This window comes from Ranitomeya imitator, chromosome 8 (genome assembly GCF_032444005.1).
Source record: "Ranitomeya imitator isolate aRanImi1 chromosome 8, aRanImi1.pri, whole genome shotgun sequence".
Taxonomy (NCBI): domain Eukaryota; kingdom Metazoa; phylum Chordata; class Amphibia; order Anura; family Dendrobatidae; genus Ranitomeya; species Ranitomeya imitator.
This window is the reverse complement of record NC_091289.1, coordinates 79,106,140-79,125,098: the sequence shown is the minus strand read 5'-3', so window position 1 is coordinate 79,125,098 and position 18,959 is coordinate 79,106,140. Positions and strand designations below refer to the sequence as shown.

General features: G+C 46.4%; 1 protein-coding gene across 4 annotated transcripts in view; it reads right to left on the bottom strand.

Annotated features, from left to right (window-relative positions):
• LOC138647833 (transcription factor 20-like) overlaps positions 1 to 18,959 on the bottom strand; it is a 434,556-nt gene that overhangs the window by 188,179 nt on the left and 227,418 nt on the right. For 3 of the 4 annotated variants that reach the window (XM_069737113.1, XM_069737112.1, XM_069737114.1), the window contains one exon: positions 3,151 to 8,536. In XM_069737113.1, the coding sequence (XP_069593214.1) occupies positions 3,151 to 8,517 (5,367 nt within the window). In that variant the 5' untranslated portion in view covers positions 8,518 to 8,536. Of the gene's footprint in view, positions 1 to 3,150; positions 8,537 to 11,956; positions 12,046 to 18,959 lie in introns of those variants that run through there. The other variant, XM_069737115.1, reaches the window with a different exon arrangement.

Here is an 18,959-nt window from a genome sequence, read left to right as displayed (position 1 = left end):
CTTTGAACCCCCAAGTGCTTCACAGAAGTTTACAACGCAGAGTCGTGAAAATAAAAAATCATTTTTCTTTCCTCAAAAATTATGTTTTAGCAAGCAATTTTTTATTTTCACAAGTGTAACAGGAGAAATTTGACCCCAATAATTGTTGCCCAGTTTGTCCTGACTATGCTGGTACCCCATATGTGCAGGTAAATCACTGTTTGGGCGCATGTCGGGGCTCAGAAGGGAGGGAGCACCATTTGACTTTTTGAATACAAGATTGGCTGGAATCAATGGTGGCGCCATGTTGCGTTTGGAGACCCCTGATGTGCGTGAACTGTGGAAACCCCTCAATTCTAACTCCAACACTAACCCCAACACACCCATAACCATAAAACCCAACTCTAGCCATAACCCTAATCACAACCCTAACCCCAACACACCCCTAACCACAACCCTAACCCCAACACACCCCTAACCCTAATCCTAACCCTAATCCCAACCCTAACCCCAACACACCACTAACCCTAGCCATAACCCCAACCACAGCCTACTCTTAACCCTATTTCCAACCCTAGCCCTAATTTCAACCCTAACCCTAAGGCTATGTGCCCATGTTGCGGATTCGTGTGAGATTTTTCCGCACCATTTTTGAAAAATCCGCAGGTAAAAGGCACTGCGTTTTACCTGCGGATTTACCATGGATTTCCAGTGTTTTTTGTGCAGATTTCACCTGCGGATTCCTATTTAGGAACAGGTGTAAAATGCTGCGGAATCCGCACGCGGAAAATACAGCACAGTGTTTCCGCACGGTATTTTCCGCACCACGGGCACAGCTGATTTGGTTTTCCATAGGTTTACATGGTACTGTAAACCTGATGGAAAACTGCTACGAATCCGCAACGGCCAATCCGCTGCGGATCCACAGCCAAATCCGCACCGTGTGCACATAGCCTAGTTCTAACCCTAACGCTAACCCTAGCCCTAACCCTAGTGTTATTTATTTTATTATTGTCCGTACCTATGGGGGTGATAAAGGGGGGGTTATTTATTATTTTTTTTTATTTTGATCGCTGTGATAGAAGCTATCACAGCGATCAAAATGTACCTGTAACGAATCTGCCGGCCGATTCGGCGGGTGCACTGCGCATGCGCCCGTCATTTTGGAAGATGGCGGCGCCCATAGAGCAGACGGACGGACACCGGAGGTCGGTAAGTATGAGGGGGGTAAATCGGACAGCAGGGGGAGTGGACAAAAGGACAGAGGGGAGCGGAGGACAGCAATGACAGAACGGAGGATGGAGGGGGCAGATCGCGATCTCCAGCCATGGCTAATGCTATAGCAGCATCGGCCATGGCTGGATTGTAATATTTCACCAATTTTCATTGGTGAAATATTACTATCGCTCTGATTGAAAGTGAAACGTTACTTTCAACAGCCAATCCGAGCGATCGTAGCCGGGGGGGCGAAGCCTCCCTCCCCTGGGCTCAAGTACCACTCCCCTTTTCCCTGCAGGTCGGGTGAAATTACAGTTAACCCTTTCACCCGGCCTGCAGGAGCGCGATCCGACCATGACGCATATGCTGCGTCACAGGTCGGATTGGCACAGGTTTTCATGATGCATACGCTGCGTCAAAGGTCGGGAAGGGGTTAATATATTTGACTACTTGGCAGTAAGTTTACTAGTCCTCTAATAATAATCTCCTAATAAAACAGTGATTTTATCAAAACTACACTAAGGGTACCGTCACACAGTGCAATTTTCATCGCTAAGACGGTACGATCCGTGACGCTCCAGCGTCGTAACAATATCGCTCCAGCGTCGTAGACTGCTGTCACACTTTGCAATCTACGACGCTGGAGCGATAATTTCATGACGTATGTGCGATGTAGAAGCCGTTGGTTACTATGCGCACATCGTATACGATATATGTTACACCATGCAATCATGCCGCCACAGCGGGACACTAGACGACGAAAGAAAGTTTCAAACGATCTGCTACGACGTACGATTCTCAGCGGGGTCCCTGATCGCAGGAGCGTGTCAGACATTGCGATATCGCTCGAACGTCACAGATATATCGCTCGAACGTCACGAATCGTGCCGTCGTAGCGATCAAAATTTCACTGTGTGACGGTACCCTAAGCAGCCCAATACGTGCTACATCTCTGGGATCAAGTTCTCTGTCTGCACATCATGCTGCTCTCAGATTAGGTGACAAAAACCTGGTGACAAATTCCCCTTAACTGTCTTGAAAGGTTTAGACAGACTTAGAGAATGATAATTTATGTTATAAGTTCATTAGTGGATATTATACCACTGTATACCATATATCAGAGAAAGTAGAGGCTACAGTGCTGTAGGTATACTAGTCATTCTTAAAGGGACACGGTCACCTGGATTTGGAGGGAACAATCTTCAGCCATGGAGGCGGGGTTTTTGATTCACCCTTTCCTTACCCGCTGGCTGCATGCTGGCTGCAATATTGGATTGAAGTTCATTCTCTGTCCTCCGTAGTACACGCCCGCGCAAGGCAAGATTGCACCTTGTGCAGGCATGTACTACGGAGGACAGAGAATGAACTTCAATCCAATATTGCAGCCAGCATGCAGCCAGCGGGTAAGGAAAGGGTGAATCAAAAACCCCCAAACCCCGCCTCCATGGCTGAAGATTGTTCCCTCCAAATCCAGGTGACAGTGTCCCTTTAAGCACCTCCTGATAAAACAGGTGTTTCATTAAAACCATAGCAGACATTCAATGGAGCAGAGATCTCAATCTGCGCATGAGCCACCACCGGTGGTCATTTTCCCGAAGCCCACAGCTGGGAAATCAATGGGAAGCGCGAGGACTCCGCTCATTGCCGACATTTTCTGACAACCCATGGCCCGCAGCCTCAGAGCGCTGGGATACCCCCTTCTCCCACCCCGGAGCCAGCAACATCACCCTACTCCTGCCACAGACGTCTGTCTCCCACAGCAGCGACCCGGCCTTCTGTGACCCCGCTCTACCGCAACCACCCTACAAATCTGTCAGATCTCCTCAGTTCAATCATCTCTCTCTGCTCATCCCTTGAGTAGTACCTAAGTTTTCTCATAATAAAAGTACAGAGAAAAAATAATAAACCAAAACACTATGGTACACAAGAGAAAATGACATTTAACTCACTTACCATTTCTCTGGCAATGTCAAAAGCCTCTTGCAATCCATACAATCGTCCACAAACAAAATAGACACCATTGGCCCACAGGACACATGCCTCATGCATCCAGAATTCATTGCTGTCAAGAGGTAGCTGGGGGATCTGAAATCCTTGCTCAGGGATTCCATCTGTAGTGACTAACCCACTTGAGTCTAACGAGCCAAGGTCACAAGAATCAGTGGTTTTTCTACGAGAAGGTACAGCATGCCTTGAAGCACAGTCTCCAGAACGATTTCGACGTTTGTAACGGGGATGTGCAGACAAACTGCGATGTTCTCTGGCTTGTTGTGGCTCCTCCTCCTCTTCATCAGAGTCACTCTTAGAACCATCCAGTGTATCTTTGTGTCGAACCTTCACTTTTTGGGGGGTTTCGGATGATTTTTTGGGTGGTGGGTTTTTGGACAGAGTAGATGCATATTCCTGTGTATAAAAAGGACCAAAAAGATCACCAAGATTTTTGTAGTTTGCCCATTTTCCACAGAAACAGCAGACAAGGTGACCAACTGATGCAGATTCTGTGACAGCTGGTCCCTGTACCATAAAGCTTGAGACTGGAAGAGCTTTACTCTCAGAAGGTTGTGAGGATGAGGACCTTTGATCTTTTTGGACAGAAGATACTTTTCTCCATCTCTGCTCTTCCTCTTCAGCATTGATAATGATACAAGACAAGCCTAACTCTTCCTTGTTTTCTACATGAATATAAGGGAAAAAGGATTTGGTTTTGGTCTCTGCTTTGTCAAGTGTTTGACTGGCATACTTTAATTTGATCTCTGGTTCAATGGGAGCCATAATAGGAGCTGCTTGCTTTCCCCTCCTCCTCCTAGTGGTTCCAGGTTGCTTCCTTCTTTCCCTTCGCCTCCTTTTTGGTTTAGGCTCAGACTCTAAGACCTGATCTGGTATTAGCTGTGTTTTTTGTGGAGGAGAAAGAGGTGCCATGCTTGCTGCAATAGGAGACTGATATTGCTGAAGGTCTTGCACTTGCTGCTGAGCATTCTGTTGCTGAAGCTGCTGCTGCTGCAGCTTTTTCTGCTTGTTGACACTACCAATGGGCCGACCTTTCTTTTTACCAGATGGAAAGTATCCTTTTGGGGGAATAATAGCTTGCTTGGGGATAACAGGAAAAGGTGATTTTACTACCTTCTCCTTATCAGTCATCTCAGGAGGTTGAATCTGTGGCAACGAGCATTTCTGTTCTGGAGAGTTTCCCATCATTTCCAAGTAATGGTTGGGTGCCTGCTGTATTACAGGCCCAGCTTGCGGGAGGCCCTTGTCTTCTAGAAGTTGTGTTTCAATTTCCTTTTTAATCTGTTTGTCATCATTAACAGGCCAAGCTTCAAAAGACTTTGGTGAGAGACTTTGAATTTTTATATCCTCGCTGTTAGAAATGTCTGACACAGTAACCACTATTCTTTCAGCTGTCTCTTCCATGGAACTACTAGCCTCAGAACTCCTACCCTTGAGAGACAGAATATCATCAAGTGTTACAGGCTCAACTACACTCTCCGAGATACTCTGGGCTGCAGTACGCCGAACATTAGGTGATGTAATTTTCTGCACTATGGCTTCCAACTTAAGACCCCTTCCTTTGCGTGGAGGGAGAATTTTTGTCTTGGTTGGACTTGAAAGAGTCACTGCTGTGGGGCTCCTTTGCTCAAGACCAGACTTGGTTTGCTCTTCTGTCACACAAAAATATTCATTGTCATTTCCTCTTGGTGATCGAATGTGTGATCCAAGTGTTCTGTCAGAACCATCTTTTAAAGGGCCAATAATAGGACGTGCTTTCTCTTCAGACAACTGCCTTTTGCTTGGAATAGGTGAGATGAATGAACGTACTTTTCTTCTCATAATTAAAGGGTTATGGTGAGATACCTCTTCAGGTCCTAAAGGTCGATGAGTACTACACCCAGATTTAGAAAGTTCAGTTGGTTCACTGGATCTATGACCATGTGTTTCAGAATCCCGAACAGGACTGAATGGCTTTTGATTGGCACTAGATGGAGAACCAGCTTTCTTTGCATTAGACTGTCGCCCTAGGTGCCAACCAGCAGAATCTCCTGGAGGAGTTTTTTGAATATTTTGTTTGAAGTCTCCAGCTGTTAAAGTAGAAGTTGCACTTTCACATATATGCATCTGGCGACTAAAATCTAAGTTACCAGGTTCATGAAAGGAACCAGCCTGGCCATATGCAATCCCTTCATTTTCACTCCTAACAGGACTTCGAACATGAAAGGACTCCTGTCTGGGACTTTTTCTCTGTACATCCTGACGATGCTGCGAAGCTGACAGTATTGCTTGAGCAGAGCTTCCCAACCATTCTTTGTATTCCTCTTGCTGGTACATCTGTCTTTTGTAATGCAAAGATGATGTAAATGATGGATGAGGCTCCCCGTAAGAACTTGATCGTGAGTTAGTATGGTAACCAAGGGCAGAGTTATCAGCATTCTGGAAGAAAGCAGAGTACAAAGCCTCACGACTAGCTCGCTCTGAAAGACCTATTGAAGTCATGTGATGAATCTCTGATGAACCACGACTTCTTGCAGGGGACAATTTTAATTTATCACTAAGATCTTGAGATTGAGCAGGCGATCTTCCTCGAGTTCCTACTCTCCCGGGTCCCCTTTTAGGATTAGATGAACGACCATGAGAACTATATTCTTGGTTGGAATCAAATGTCATGGATCGTGGACTTGCATTTCCTCTGGGGGATTCTTTTGAGCTGTATGGCAGACATTGGTCTCCTGATCGCTTTCTGAGAATCTTTGAAGACTCTGTTTCATCTCCTTTAGCAACTCCACTTAGGCTATTTGACTTTTCCAAAGACAACATTCCACTGGCCAAAATAACAGACTGTCCAGCTCTGCCTTCCTGAGGTCTTTCTTGACTAGAGGCAACATGATGAGAGCTAGATGAATCACGCACAAGATGTCTAAGTGGGGAGATATCACAGATAACAGATCTTCTTTCTGAAGGACCACTGCTGTGTTCATGACAGGATACTGGAGGTTCTCCCTCAATCTTTCTGGTACTAGAATAATCTGCCAAATTGATTTGTCTTATTTCTGATGTGTGTTTTCTATCCCACTGTCCCCATTGTGAAGATTCTAAATGTGGGGCTAAAGTCTTCCCAAGCATGATGCGATTAGCTTGGTCATTGGTCTGGTTCATGAGAACATTAGGCCTTAAGGGAACATCAGGACTTTCAGTAACTGTTGGTTGTTCTTGTGCATTTCTTACATATCTTCTTTCTTGTTGATGGTGTCCTTGAAGGACTTCCTGCAAAAGGCTTGGATACTTCTCATTTCTTCCCATTTTCCTTTCACTTTGCCCAACAAACGTCCCTGTATCTGAATTTTTTGGCTGTTGGGGTAAAATGGCAGCATTTCGAGAATTAGATGATGCTTCCTTGAATTCAAATCCAGCTTCATCAGGAGATTTGTCAGTTTCTAATAGAGATACATTAGCTACTGTACTTGATACAGAATCACCAGGATTAGGTTCTCCATTTTGGCCATTTGGACAATTCTTGGGATCTTCCTCTTTTGCTATTTCAGGCAATTCTGGCTGTGGTGTTAGATTATCATCATTAGTTATCAGTGTTGTGGCCTCATCAATTCCCTTCTCTGATCTATTTGCCATAGTTTCTGTTGAAACAATAACTCCAACTGACTTTTCACTTGGCTTGGAAATTTCCTGAAAGTTTTCTGCTGGCTCGGAAATTGCATCAATATCCTGAACAGCAGTCTTTCCCAAAGATTCATTCTGCCAAGTGTGAACAGGTGACGGTTGTTTTTCTGAAGGAGGTCCCTTATAACCGGCTTCTGAGCTGGTGCTCTGGCCGCTTAGCTGTCTTACCCTTTCACCTGGATCTCCTGAACTACTGGAGCAGCTGCCATCTAAAGACTCTGCCATTGGCGATTTCAATTGCTCTTCAGCTTGAGATGAGGTTTCAGAATTGGCACAGCTGTCCGTTTTCCTGGAAGTCCGTTTACCACCTTTTTTGTGAGGTGCTAAAGCATCAGAAAGCAACATATGTTGAACTGTATTAGGCAGGTTGGCAACCTGGCTGCTGAGTGCATTAAGACTACTCAAACCTGGATCTGTTAAACACTTGTCGCGTTGACCTTCTACACCATAACCTTTAAAACTTGGAGTTTGCGTGTTAGGACTTAATTGCGGCATCATTGACAATATACGATTTCTGGATTGAAGAGGGACATTTCCTTGACCACCCTGAATGTTTTCACCACTGGTCATCAAAGGTGATGGCGTAGAACTGCAACTTGGAGACTGTACTACAGAAGCAGCTGGAGAAGGATTTGAGATTGGGCTAAAATTCTGCTGGAACTGCATAGGTGAACGTACAGGAACTTCAGATTGATTATACTGGCCAGCTTGGTTTTGAGATAGTAATTTAGAGGAGTTTGAGTACTGCAATAAATGAGAAGGGTTCTGCTGCTGAGCCTGAGCTCCTCCTTGAGGCATTTTAGTTGCCTCAAAGTTTTTTAAGTGCTGGCTAGAATAGCTACTATATCCTGGTTGACTCCCATAAGAGGATCCAGACAAATGACTCTCGTATGGAGTGCTAGTACCTCCAGGGCTGTAGTCTTCATAGTTTGTTCCGGATTGTCCAAACCTCTGTGGAGGAAAGGAACTAGATGATGACCCTGGTGAAGTCTGATAATGTTGACCAAACTGCCCTATTCGAAGGGGATATCCAGAAGGAGAACTGAGATTGGCAGAACGTTGAATCTGCTGCAGATGTGAAGCTCCCGTGGATGCAGGTGAATTACCAGGTTGAGAAATAGGTTGATGAGACTGATAAAGTTGATGCCTAAGCTGCTGACTAGAAACATGTGATGAATACTGTCCACCACCTGGAGAGAAGGACCCAGGAAAATCCTGTGAGTACTGAGAAAGACCAGCTGGAGACGAATGCTGTCCTGCAAATTGGCTATGGTGACTCTCTCTCCCATAGTGAGCGCTGAAGCCAGTGCTGCTGGTACTGCTATTCCCTTGGGGTGGACCATAACTTTGAACTGGTCCAGGTAGCCGACGCTGTTGTGTCTGACCCCCTGTGGTGTCTGCTTCTTTGCTGCCTAGGTAATAGAAATCACCTGATTCTTTGCGGTAACCTTGGTAATTTTGCAGAGTAGAGTTTTCTCCTGGAGCTGAAGCATTAGGCGTCGCTGCCCCACTACGACGTCCTCCATAGCTGCCTTGGAAAATTTGAGTCTGTTGTCGGGGGCTGAATTCTTCCAGCCTTGAGGGTCCATGAGTTTCTGGTGGGTAAGTAGGCGGATTTCCATGGTAGTTACTCTGCTCCCGGAAGGACTGCATGGTGCCAAGCTCTCTCTTCCTGCAATACAAATAAAATAGAGAAATGCATATTACAACAATTCCAAGAAATACATACTAATAAATAATTACTACAGGTTCAGGTTACCGAGATACATAAAACAAAAAAAATTAAAAAAAAAAGGCCAAAAAACCATATTGTCACTTTAATTTTTGAAAATATAACTAGAACATATAACTATGGGCGTGCAATAGGACAAAGACTGATGTTATTATTGCTTCTAGATGCCTACATATGCCTGTGTATCCACTGAACTGTACCTTAAACAGGATCTTCAAAAGTGAGATAAGAATTAGTGTCTCCCACTCAGCTTAATGGGATCAGCCTTTCACTTTGTGATAGAGTCTAGAGGCCCCTTCACACATAACGATATTGTTAACGATATCGTTGCTTTTTGTGACGTAGCAACGATATCGTTAATGAAATCGTTATGTGTGACAGCGACCAACGATCAGGCCCCTGCTGGGAGATCGTTGGTCGCTGAATAAAGTCCAGAACTTTATTTGGTCGCTGGACTCCCTGGAGACATCGCTGGATCGGCGTGTGTGACACTGATCCAGCGATGTCTTCACTGGTAACCAGGGTAAACATCGGGTAACTAAGAGCAGGGCCGCGCTTAGTAACCCGATGTTTACCCTGGTTACCATCCTAAAAGTAAAAAAAAACAAACACTACATACTTACCTACCGCTGTCTGTCCTCCAGCGCTGTGCTCTGCACTCCTCCTGTACTGTCTGTGAGCGTCGGTCAGCCGGAAAGCAGAGCGGTGATGTCACCGCTCTGCTTTCCGGCCGCTGTGCTCACAGACAGTACAGGAGGAGAGCAGAGAAGCAGAGCACCGGGGACAGACAGCGGAAGGTAAGTATGTAGTGTTTGTTTTTTTTTACTTTTAGGATGGTAACCAGGGTAAACATCGGGTTACTAAGCGCGTCCCTGCGCTTAGTTACCCGATGTTTACCCTGGTTACCGGCATCGTTGGTCGCTGGAGAGCGGTCTGTGTGACAGCTCTCCAGCGACCAAACAGCGACGCTGCAGCGATCCGGATCGTTGTCGGTATCGCTGCAGCGTCGCTTAATGTGAAGGGGCCTTTAGCGACGCTGCAGCGATACCGACAACGATCCGAATCGCTGCAGCGTCGCTGTTTGGTCGCTGGAGAGCTGTCACACAGACCGCTCTCCAGCGACCAACGATGCCGGTAACCAGGGTAAACATCGGGTAACTAAGCGCAGGGCCGCGCTTAGTAACCCGATGTTTACCCTGGTTACCATGCTAAAAGTAAAAAAAAACAAACACTACATACTTACCTACAGCAGTCTGTCCTCCAGCGCTGCGCTCTGCTTCTCTGCTCTCCTCCTGTACTGTCTGGGAGCCGGAAAGCAGAGCGGTGACGTCACCGCTCTGCTTTCCGGCTCACAGACAGTACAGGAGGAGTGCAGAGCGCAGCGCTGGAGGACAGACAGCGGTAGGTAAGTATCTAGTGTTTGTTTTTTTTTACTTTTAGCATGGTAACCAGGGTAAACATCGGGTTACTAAGCGCGGCCCTGCGCTTAGTTACCCGATGTTTACCCTGGTTACCAGTGAAGACCTCGCTGGATCGGTGTCACACACGCCGATCCAGCGATGTCTCCAGGGAGTCCAGCGACGAAATAAAGTTCTGGACTTTATTCAGCGACCAATGATCTCCCAGCAGGGGTCTGATCGTTGGTCGCTGTCACACATAACGATTTCATTAACGATATCGTTGCTACGTCACAAATAGCAACGATATCGTTAACAATATCGTTATGTGTGAAGGTACCTTAGCTGAGGGATAGGTATACCTAAATAGATACAGAGATATGTCCTAGTCTCAAGAGAACCTTACCATGACAAATCCCCTATAACATGATAGACACATTCTCATTTAACATCTGTCCCCTAAACCATGTATGCAAAGTACACAGATAATTGCCCTGAAACCAATGCATGTTACTTGGCTGTACAAGGGAGTAGTGCTCTGTAGCTTCTGGATGCAGGTATGTCACCCCCCTAGCATCTACTCTGCCCTCCGTGTTTCAGAAGTGCCATATTGTGTGTGACCTATGACAACCACTGCTGGAGAATTTTTTTCTTTAACAGAAAACATACAATGAAAAGAGACTGTCGGCACAGAATGACTGTCCAAACTAAGTACAGGCCCTTGTTGCATTATGACGGGCCAAACATTCAAGAGCACCTTCCCAGGTGCTGGTTTTCCATCTATCTCCACCCTTCTATGGCTCTCTGAGGCCAGAGCTGTCAATCAATGAAAAAGGGTTGGAGATTGAGAGAAAACAGGCAGGTGAGAAGGTGTATATGAATGATTGGCCTCTCCATGGTGCACTGAGAGGTAAGACTTGGTTCTCGGTTTGAAGTCATTCTGAGCCGACAGAGTCCCTTTAAGATGTCAATTCCATCCTGCACCTTGAATAACAAAAACAATTGCACACAATATTAGAACACATTAGTAATGGCAGAAGAAAATCAACCTGTCTTCAGGTTTAAAGCTTTTTATATTAAGGGCGGCATTAGGTTGTAGACATGTGGTATGTCACTCAAATCGTATAGTGAAGAGAAAACCACTCAACACTGCACATGTAGGCTAAAGAAGGGGAATTAATTCCAGTTTTTTGCTGGTTGCAGACATGTAGACTAGAGGCAGGAAGGTATGTTTGCAGTAAAGGCTACACTGACAGCGCCAATGGTAGCCTTCATGTGTGCACTAAAGGACCTGATCCATGAAGGATTCATATGTAAAGCGCCATGGAATAAATGGCGCTATAAAAATGTATAATAATAATAAAATAGCATTGAGATACAGATTTAGGCTGGGGTCATGTGAGCAAGTGAAAATAGTTCACCAGAAAGCTAGGATGATTTTCAGCCATATTGTCATCAACGTTTAAAATGTACATGATCACATAGTTTCATAGGATAATGGCAATGCACCTGCAAAATCAGGATGCCATAGGGATGATCTGTATGGGATCGGGGGTTAACTGTATGTCAGGAGACATGAACAGTCTCATCCCAGGTCCATTTACCGCACTCGGTCCAAGCGGACAGCCATGTCTAAGTCTACAGGTCAGTGTGCTGCCGGACACTCGGCCTCATAACACGCAGGTCTGAACGAGCCCTTAGGTTGAGGGAAGGGACCCTGCACTGCAGGAAACAATGTACTACACAGCTGGCAGAGGGCACATGTGCAGCAGGGACAGGGCGTACAGCCACCCCTCAGTCCCAGCAGAGGCCTCTGACGTCGGCGCCGACACCGTGTGTCCTGGTGCTACACACTTCACACAGGAGCGTACACCGCAGGCGCAGCTCACACAGGCGGGGAACTGCCCGCTCCGAGCGTCATCGTGTCACCGCTATGGTTGCGGTCCTCGCCCAGCAGCCCTACCTGCAGCCTGCTGCGCTCTAGCTCTCCCTCATCAGTTGCACACACACCACGGCCATCCTCTGACATCACTTCCTGTAGCTTCTGGAAAGGCGCAATTTTTTTCCTGTCTTCGCCTAGCTTTATTGATAACACATCCTACTAGCTATGGTGTCATACGGGTACTGTGATGGATGGTACCGAGCCACTCGCCACTCTGTGGGGCCCATGATGAGAGGGCAGTGCTGCTGTGCAGCAGGAGCAAGGCGGGCTCCATCCTGTGAGGCCAATGTGTGGAGAACAGGCCCAGCTGCTAATTCACCCGGCAAAGGGTGCAAAAGTCACAAGGTTTTACACTAACGCCATGCATTAAAGGGAACCTGTCACCCCGTTTTTTTCGATATGATGAAAATATGGTTCAATAGTGCCTGAGCTCTGCTTTTCATCAGTACCTTTCATAGCTCCCGATTCCCCACCTTTGCTGAGAAAATAACTTCGTAATCTCACCGTTTTCGTGTGTCAATCACCCTGGGACGGTCCGATGGGCGGGGCCTAATCGCCGTTTCTCCCTACCTCCTGCCTTCCTCTACGTATTAATTTATCTTCTGTCCTGCGTTACTGTTGTTTTCTGCGCCTGCGCATTTAAGTGGCCTCTCACGCAGTATGTTCTGGGGCACAGCATTGGGTCAAAAGCGGGCGCGGGCGCAGTAATGATTTCATGCATTGCCCACAATTGGTCAAAGCATACTGCGCAGGCGCTAGAGGCAAATTCAATGTGCACGCGCAGAAACTGAACGGGATCTGTGCTATTCACAGATCTAGTTACGTCAAAAACGCCGAGGAGCGGGAGGAGAGACGGTGATTAGGCCCCGCCCATTGGATGGGGTGATTGACATACGAAAACGGAGAGATTACTAAGGTATTTTCTAAACAAAGGTGGGGAATTGGGGGATATAAAAGGTACTGATGAAAAGCAGAGCTCAGGCCCTACTGAACCACATTTTTAACTCATATCGAAAGAACGGAGTGACAGGTTCTTATTAATGCCAAGGAAATCCTTATGTTTCTTGTAGAAATCCATTTTGCTGTTTTAGGCTACTTTCACACATCAGTTTTTTGGAATCAGGCACAATCCGGTGAATTTTTTAAAATAACGGATTTTTTTTTTTCCGCCGGATCCGTTTTTCCTGATAGAGTTGTATTAGCGCCGCATTGTGTCTGATGTCCTAACATTTCATCAGTTTTTTCCGGATCTGTCAAAAATTAGTTTGCCAGGGCGTGGCTTCGGTGTAGACACACTTGAAGAGGGAGATGTTATGACCTGGTGGTCAGGACAATAATGGACCTGGTGGTTAAGAGCACACGGAATGACCTGATAGTTACTGATAATAAGGACGAGCTCTGGGACGTGGGAACTCTGCTGACCGCAATCCCTAAACCTATCAACCACACTAGAAATAGCCGTGGATTGCGCCTAACGCTCCCTATGCAACTCGGCACAGCCTAAGAAACTAGCTAGCCCTGAAGATAGAAAAATAAAGCCTTCCTTGCCTCAGAGAAATTCCCCAAAGGAAAAGGCAGCCCCCCACATATAATGACTGTGAGTAAGATGAAAATACAAACACAGAGATGAAATAGATTAAGCAAAGTGAGGCCCGACTTACTGAACAGACCGAGGATAGGAAAGGTTACTTTGCGGTCAGCACAAAAACCTACAAAAAGACCACGCAGAGGGCGCAAAAAGACCCTCCGCACCGACTCACGGTGCGGAGGCGCTCCCTCTGCGTCCCAGAGCTTCCAGCAAGCAAGACAACAAATTAAATAGCAAGCTGGACAGAAAAATAGCAAACCAAAGAAATACAAGCTGGAACTTAGCTTCTGATGGGAAAACAGGTCACAAGAACGATCCAGGAGTGAACTAGACCAATACTGGAACATTGACAGGTGGCCTGGAGCAAAGATCTAAGTGGAGTTAAATAGAGCAGCAGCTAACGAATTAACCTCGTCACCTGTGAAAGGAAACTCAGAAACACCCACCAGAGGAAGTCCATGGACAGAACCAGCCGAAGTACCATTCATGACCACAGGAGGGAGCCCGACAACAGAATTCACAACAGTACCCCCCCTTGAGGAGGGGTCACCGAACCCTCACCAGAGCCCCCAGGCCGACCAGGATGAGCCAAATGAAAGGCACAAACCAGATCGGCAGCATGAACATCAGAGGCAAAAACCCAGGAATTATCTTCCTGACCATAACCCTTCCACTTGACCAGGTACTGGAGTTTCCGTCTCGAAACACGAGAATCCAAAATCTTCTCCACCACATACTCCAACTCCCCCTCAACTAACACCGGGGCAGGAGGATCAACGGATGGAACCACAGGCGCCACGTATCTCCGCAATAACGACCTATGGAACACATTATGGAAGGCAAAAGAAGCAGGAAGGGCCAAACGAAATGACACAGGATTGATAACCTCAGAAATCTTATACGGACCAATAAAACGAGGCTTAAACTTAGGAGAGGAAACCTTCATAGGAACATAACGAGACGACAACCAAACCAAATCCCCAACACGAAGTCGGGGACCCACACAGCGCCGGCGGTTAGCGAAACGTTGAGCCTTCTCCTGGGACAATGTCAAATTGTCCACCACATGAGTCCAAATCTGCTGCAACCTATCCACCACAGTATCTACACCAGGACAGTCTGAAGACTCAACCTGCCCTGAAGAGAAACGAGGATGGAAACCAGAATTGCAGAAAAACGGCGAAACCAAAGTAGCCGAGCTGGCCCGATTATTAAGGGCGAACTCAGCCAACGGCAAAAAGGACACCCAATCATCCTGATCAGCAGAAATAAAGCATCTCAGATATGTTTCCAAAGTTTGATTAGTTCGTTCAGTCTGGCCATTTGTCTGAGGATGGAAAGCCGAGGAAAAAGACAAATCAATGCCCATCCTAGCACAAAAGGATCGCCAAAACCTTGAAACAAACTGGGAACCTCTGTCAGAAACGATGTTCTCCGGGATACTGTTGTGAATTCTGTGGCAGAGCTCCCTCCTGTGGTCACAAGTGGTACTTCGGCTGATTCTCTCTGGGAGCTTCCGTTTGTGGAGGAAACTGGTACTGCTGCTTCTGAGTTTCCTCCCTCAGGTGATCTGGTGAGGTCGTTAAGTGCTTCTCTACTTAACCCCACCTAATGCTTTGATTCATGCTTCCTGTCAATGTTCCAGTGTTGGACTTGTGTTTCTCTGGATCATTCCTGTGGCCTGCTGCTCTGCATAGCTAAGTGCTTCTTTGCTATTTGTTGCTATTTTTTCTGTCCAGCTTGTCTATTTGTTTTGCTGGAAGCTCTGGGACGCAAAGGGTGTACCTCCGTGCCGTTAGTTCGGTACGGAGGGTCTTTTTGCCCCTTTGCGTGGTTTTCTTTAGGGTTTTGTGTAGACCGCAAAGTTATCTTTCCTATCCTCGTTCTGTCTAGAATATCGGGCCTCACTTTGCTGAATCTATTTCATCCCTACGTTTGTCTTTTCATCTTACTCACAGTCATTATATGTGGGGGGCTGCCTTTTCCTTTGGGGTATTTCTCTGAGGCAACGTAGGCTTATTTTTTCTATCTTCAGGCTAGTTTCTCAGGCTGTGCCGAGTTGCATAGGTAGCGTTAGGCGCAATCCACGGCTGCCTCTAGTTGTGTTTGGAGAGGATCAGGGATTGCGGTCTGCAGAGTTCCCACGTCTCAGAGCTCGTTCTATTATTTTGGGTTATTGTCAGATCACTGTATGTGCTCTGACCTCCATGTCCATTGATACTGAATTGCCTCTCATAACAGTACAGGAAGCCAAAAGTACTAATGATTCTCAATAGAGGGAAAAAAGAAGTTCTGAGACCATTTTTTTTTTCTTGGCTTTGTGTTTTGTCTTTTTTTTCCCCTAGACATTTGGGTGGTTCAGTACACAGGTGTAGCGATGGACATTAGAAGTCTGTCTTCATTTGTGGATCAGCTCTCGGCAAGAGTACAAAAGATTCAAGACACTATTGATCAGAAGTCTATGTTAGAACCAAGAATTCCTATTCCTGATTTGTTTTTTGGAGATAGAACTAAGTTTCTGAGTTTCAAAAATAATTGTAAGTTATTTCTGGCCTTGAAACCTCGTTCCTCTGGTGATCCAGTTCAACAGGTTTTGATTATTATTTCTTTTATGCGCGGCGACCCTCAGGACTGGGCATTTTCTCTTGCGCCAGGAGATCCTGCATTGAGTAATATCAATGCGTTTTTCCTGGCGCTCGGATTGCTGTACGATGAGCCTAATTCAGTGGATCAGGCAGAAAAGAATTTGCTGGCTCTTTGTCAGGGTCAGGATGAGATAGAGGTATATTGCAAGAAATTTAGAAAATGGTCAGTGCTCACTCAATGGAATGAATCTGCGCTGGCAGCTATGTTCAGAAAGGGTCTCTCTGAAGCCCTTAAGGATGTCATGGTGGGATTTCCTATGCCTGCTGGTTTGAATGAGTCTATGTCTTTGGCTATTCAGATCGGTCGACGCTTGCGTGAGCGTAAATCTGTGCACCATTTGGCGGTATTACCTGAGCTTAAACCTGAGCCTATGCAGTGCGATAGGACTTTGACCAGAGTTGAACGGCAAGAACACAGACGTCTGAATGGGCTGTGTTTCTACTGCGGTGATTCCACTCATGCCATCTCTGATTGTCCTAAGCGCACTAAGCGGTTCGCTAGGTCTGCCACCATTGGTACGGTACAGTCAAAATTTCTTCTGTCCGTTACCTTGATCTGCTCTTTGTCATCATATTCTGTCATGGCGTTTGTGGATTCAGGCGCTGCTCTGAATTTGATGAACTTGGAATATGCTAAGCGTTGTGGGTTTTTCTTGGAGCCCTTGCAGTGTCCTATTCCATTGAGAGGTATTGATGCTACGCCTTTGGCCAAGAATAAGCCTCAATACTGGACCCAGCTGACCATGTGCATGGCTCCTGCACATCAGGAGGATATTCGCTTTCTGGTGTTGCATAATCTGCATGATGTGGTCGTGTTGGGGTTGCCATGGCTACAAGCCCATAATCCAGTATTGGATTGGAAATCCATGTCGGTGTCCAGCTGGGGTTGTCAGGGGGTACATGGTGATGTTCCATTTTTGTCAATTTAGTCATCCACCCCTTCTGAGGTTCCAGAGTTCTTGTCTGATTACCGGGATGTATTTGATGAGCCCAAGTCCGATGCCCTACCTCCGCATAGGGATTGTGATTGTGCTATCAATTTGATTCCTGGTGGTAAATTCCCAAAAGGTCGACTGTTTAATTTATCCGTGCCTGAGCACACCGCTATGCGCAGTTATGTGAAGGAATCCCTGGAGAAGGGGCATATTCGCCCGTCATCGTCGCCATTAGGAGCAGGGTTCTTTTTTGTAGCCAAAAAGGATGGTTCGCTGAGACCTTGTATAGATTATCGCCTTCTTAATAAGATCACTGTTAAATTTCAGTACCCCTTGCCTTTGTTATCTGATTTGTTTGCTCGGATTAAGGGGGCTAGTTGGTTCACCAAGATTGATCTTCGTGGTGCGTATAATCTGGTGCGAATCAGGCGAGGCGATGAATGGAAAACTGCATTTAATACGCCCGAGGGTCATTTTGAGTATCTAGTGATGCCATTCGGACTTGCCAATGCTCCATCAGTGTTTCAGTCCTTTATGCATGACATCTTCCGAGAGTACCTGGATAAATTCCTGATTGTGTACTTGGATGACATTTTGATCTTCTCGGATGATTGGGAGTCTCATGTGAAACAGGTCAGACCGGTTTTTCAGGTCCTGCGTGCTAACTCTTTGTTTGTGAAGGGATCAAAGTGTCTCTTTGGTGTGCAGAAGGTTTCATTTTTGGGGTTCATCTTTTCCCCTTCTACTATCGAGATGGATCCTGTTAAGGTCCAAGCCATCCATGATTGGACTCAGCCGACATCTCTGAAAAGTCTGCAAAAGTTCCTGGGCTTTGCTAATTTTTATCGTCGCTTCATCTGCAATTTTTCTAGTATTGCCAAACCATTGACCGATTTGACCAAGAAGGGTGCTGATTTGGTCAATTGGTCTTCTGCTGCTGTGGAAGCTTTTCAAGAGTTGAAGCGTCGTTTTTCTTCTGCCCCTGTGTTGTGTCAACCTGATGTTTCTCTTCCGTTCCAGGTCGAGGTTGATGCTTCTGAGATTGGAGCAGGGGCTGTTTTGCCGCAGAGAGGTTCTGATTGTTCAGTGATGAAACCATGCGCTTTTATTTCCAGGAAGTTTTCGCCTGCTGAGCGGAATTATGATGTGGGCAACCGAGAGTTACTGGCCATGAAGTGGGCATTCGAGGAGTGGCGTCATTGGCTTGAAGGAGCTAAGCATCGCGTGGTGGTATTGACTGATCATAAGAACCTGACTTATCTCGAGTCTGCTAAGCGTTTGAATCCTAGACAGGCTCGTTGGTCGCTGTTTTTCGCCCGTTTTGACTTTGTGATTTCGTACCTTCCGGGCTCTAAAAATGTGAAGGCGGATGCTCTGTCTAGGAGTTTTGTGCCCGACTCTCCGGGTTTATCTGAGCCGGCGGGTATCCTCAAGGAAGGAGTAATTGTGTCTGCCATCTCCCCTGATTTGCGGCGGGTGCTGCAAAAATTTCAGGCTAATAAACCTGATCGTTGTCCAGCGGAGAAACTGTTTGTCCCGGATAGGTGGACAAATAAAGTGATCTCTGAGGTTCATTGTTCAGTGTTGGCTGGTCATCCTGGAATCTTTGGTACCAGAGAGTTAGCGGCTAGATCCTTTTGGTGGCCATCTCTGTCGCGGGATGTGCGTTCTTTTGTGCAGTCCTGTGGGATTTGTGCTCGGGCTAAGCCCTGCTGTTCTCGTGCCAGTGGGTTGCTTTTGCCCTTGCCGGTCCCGAAGAGACCTTGGACACATATCTCTATGGATTTTATTTCAGATCTTCCCGTCTCTCAAAAGATGTCAGTCATTTGGGTGGTCTGTGATCGCTTTTCTAAGAT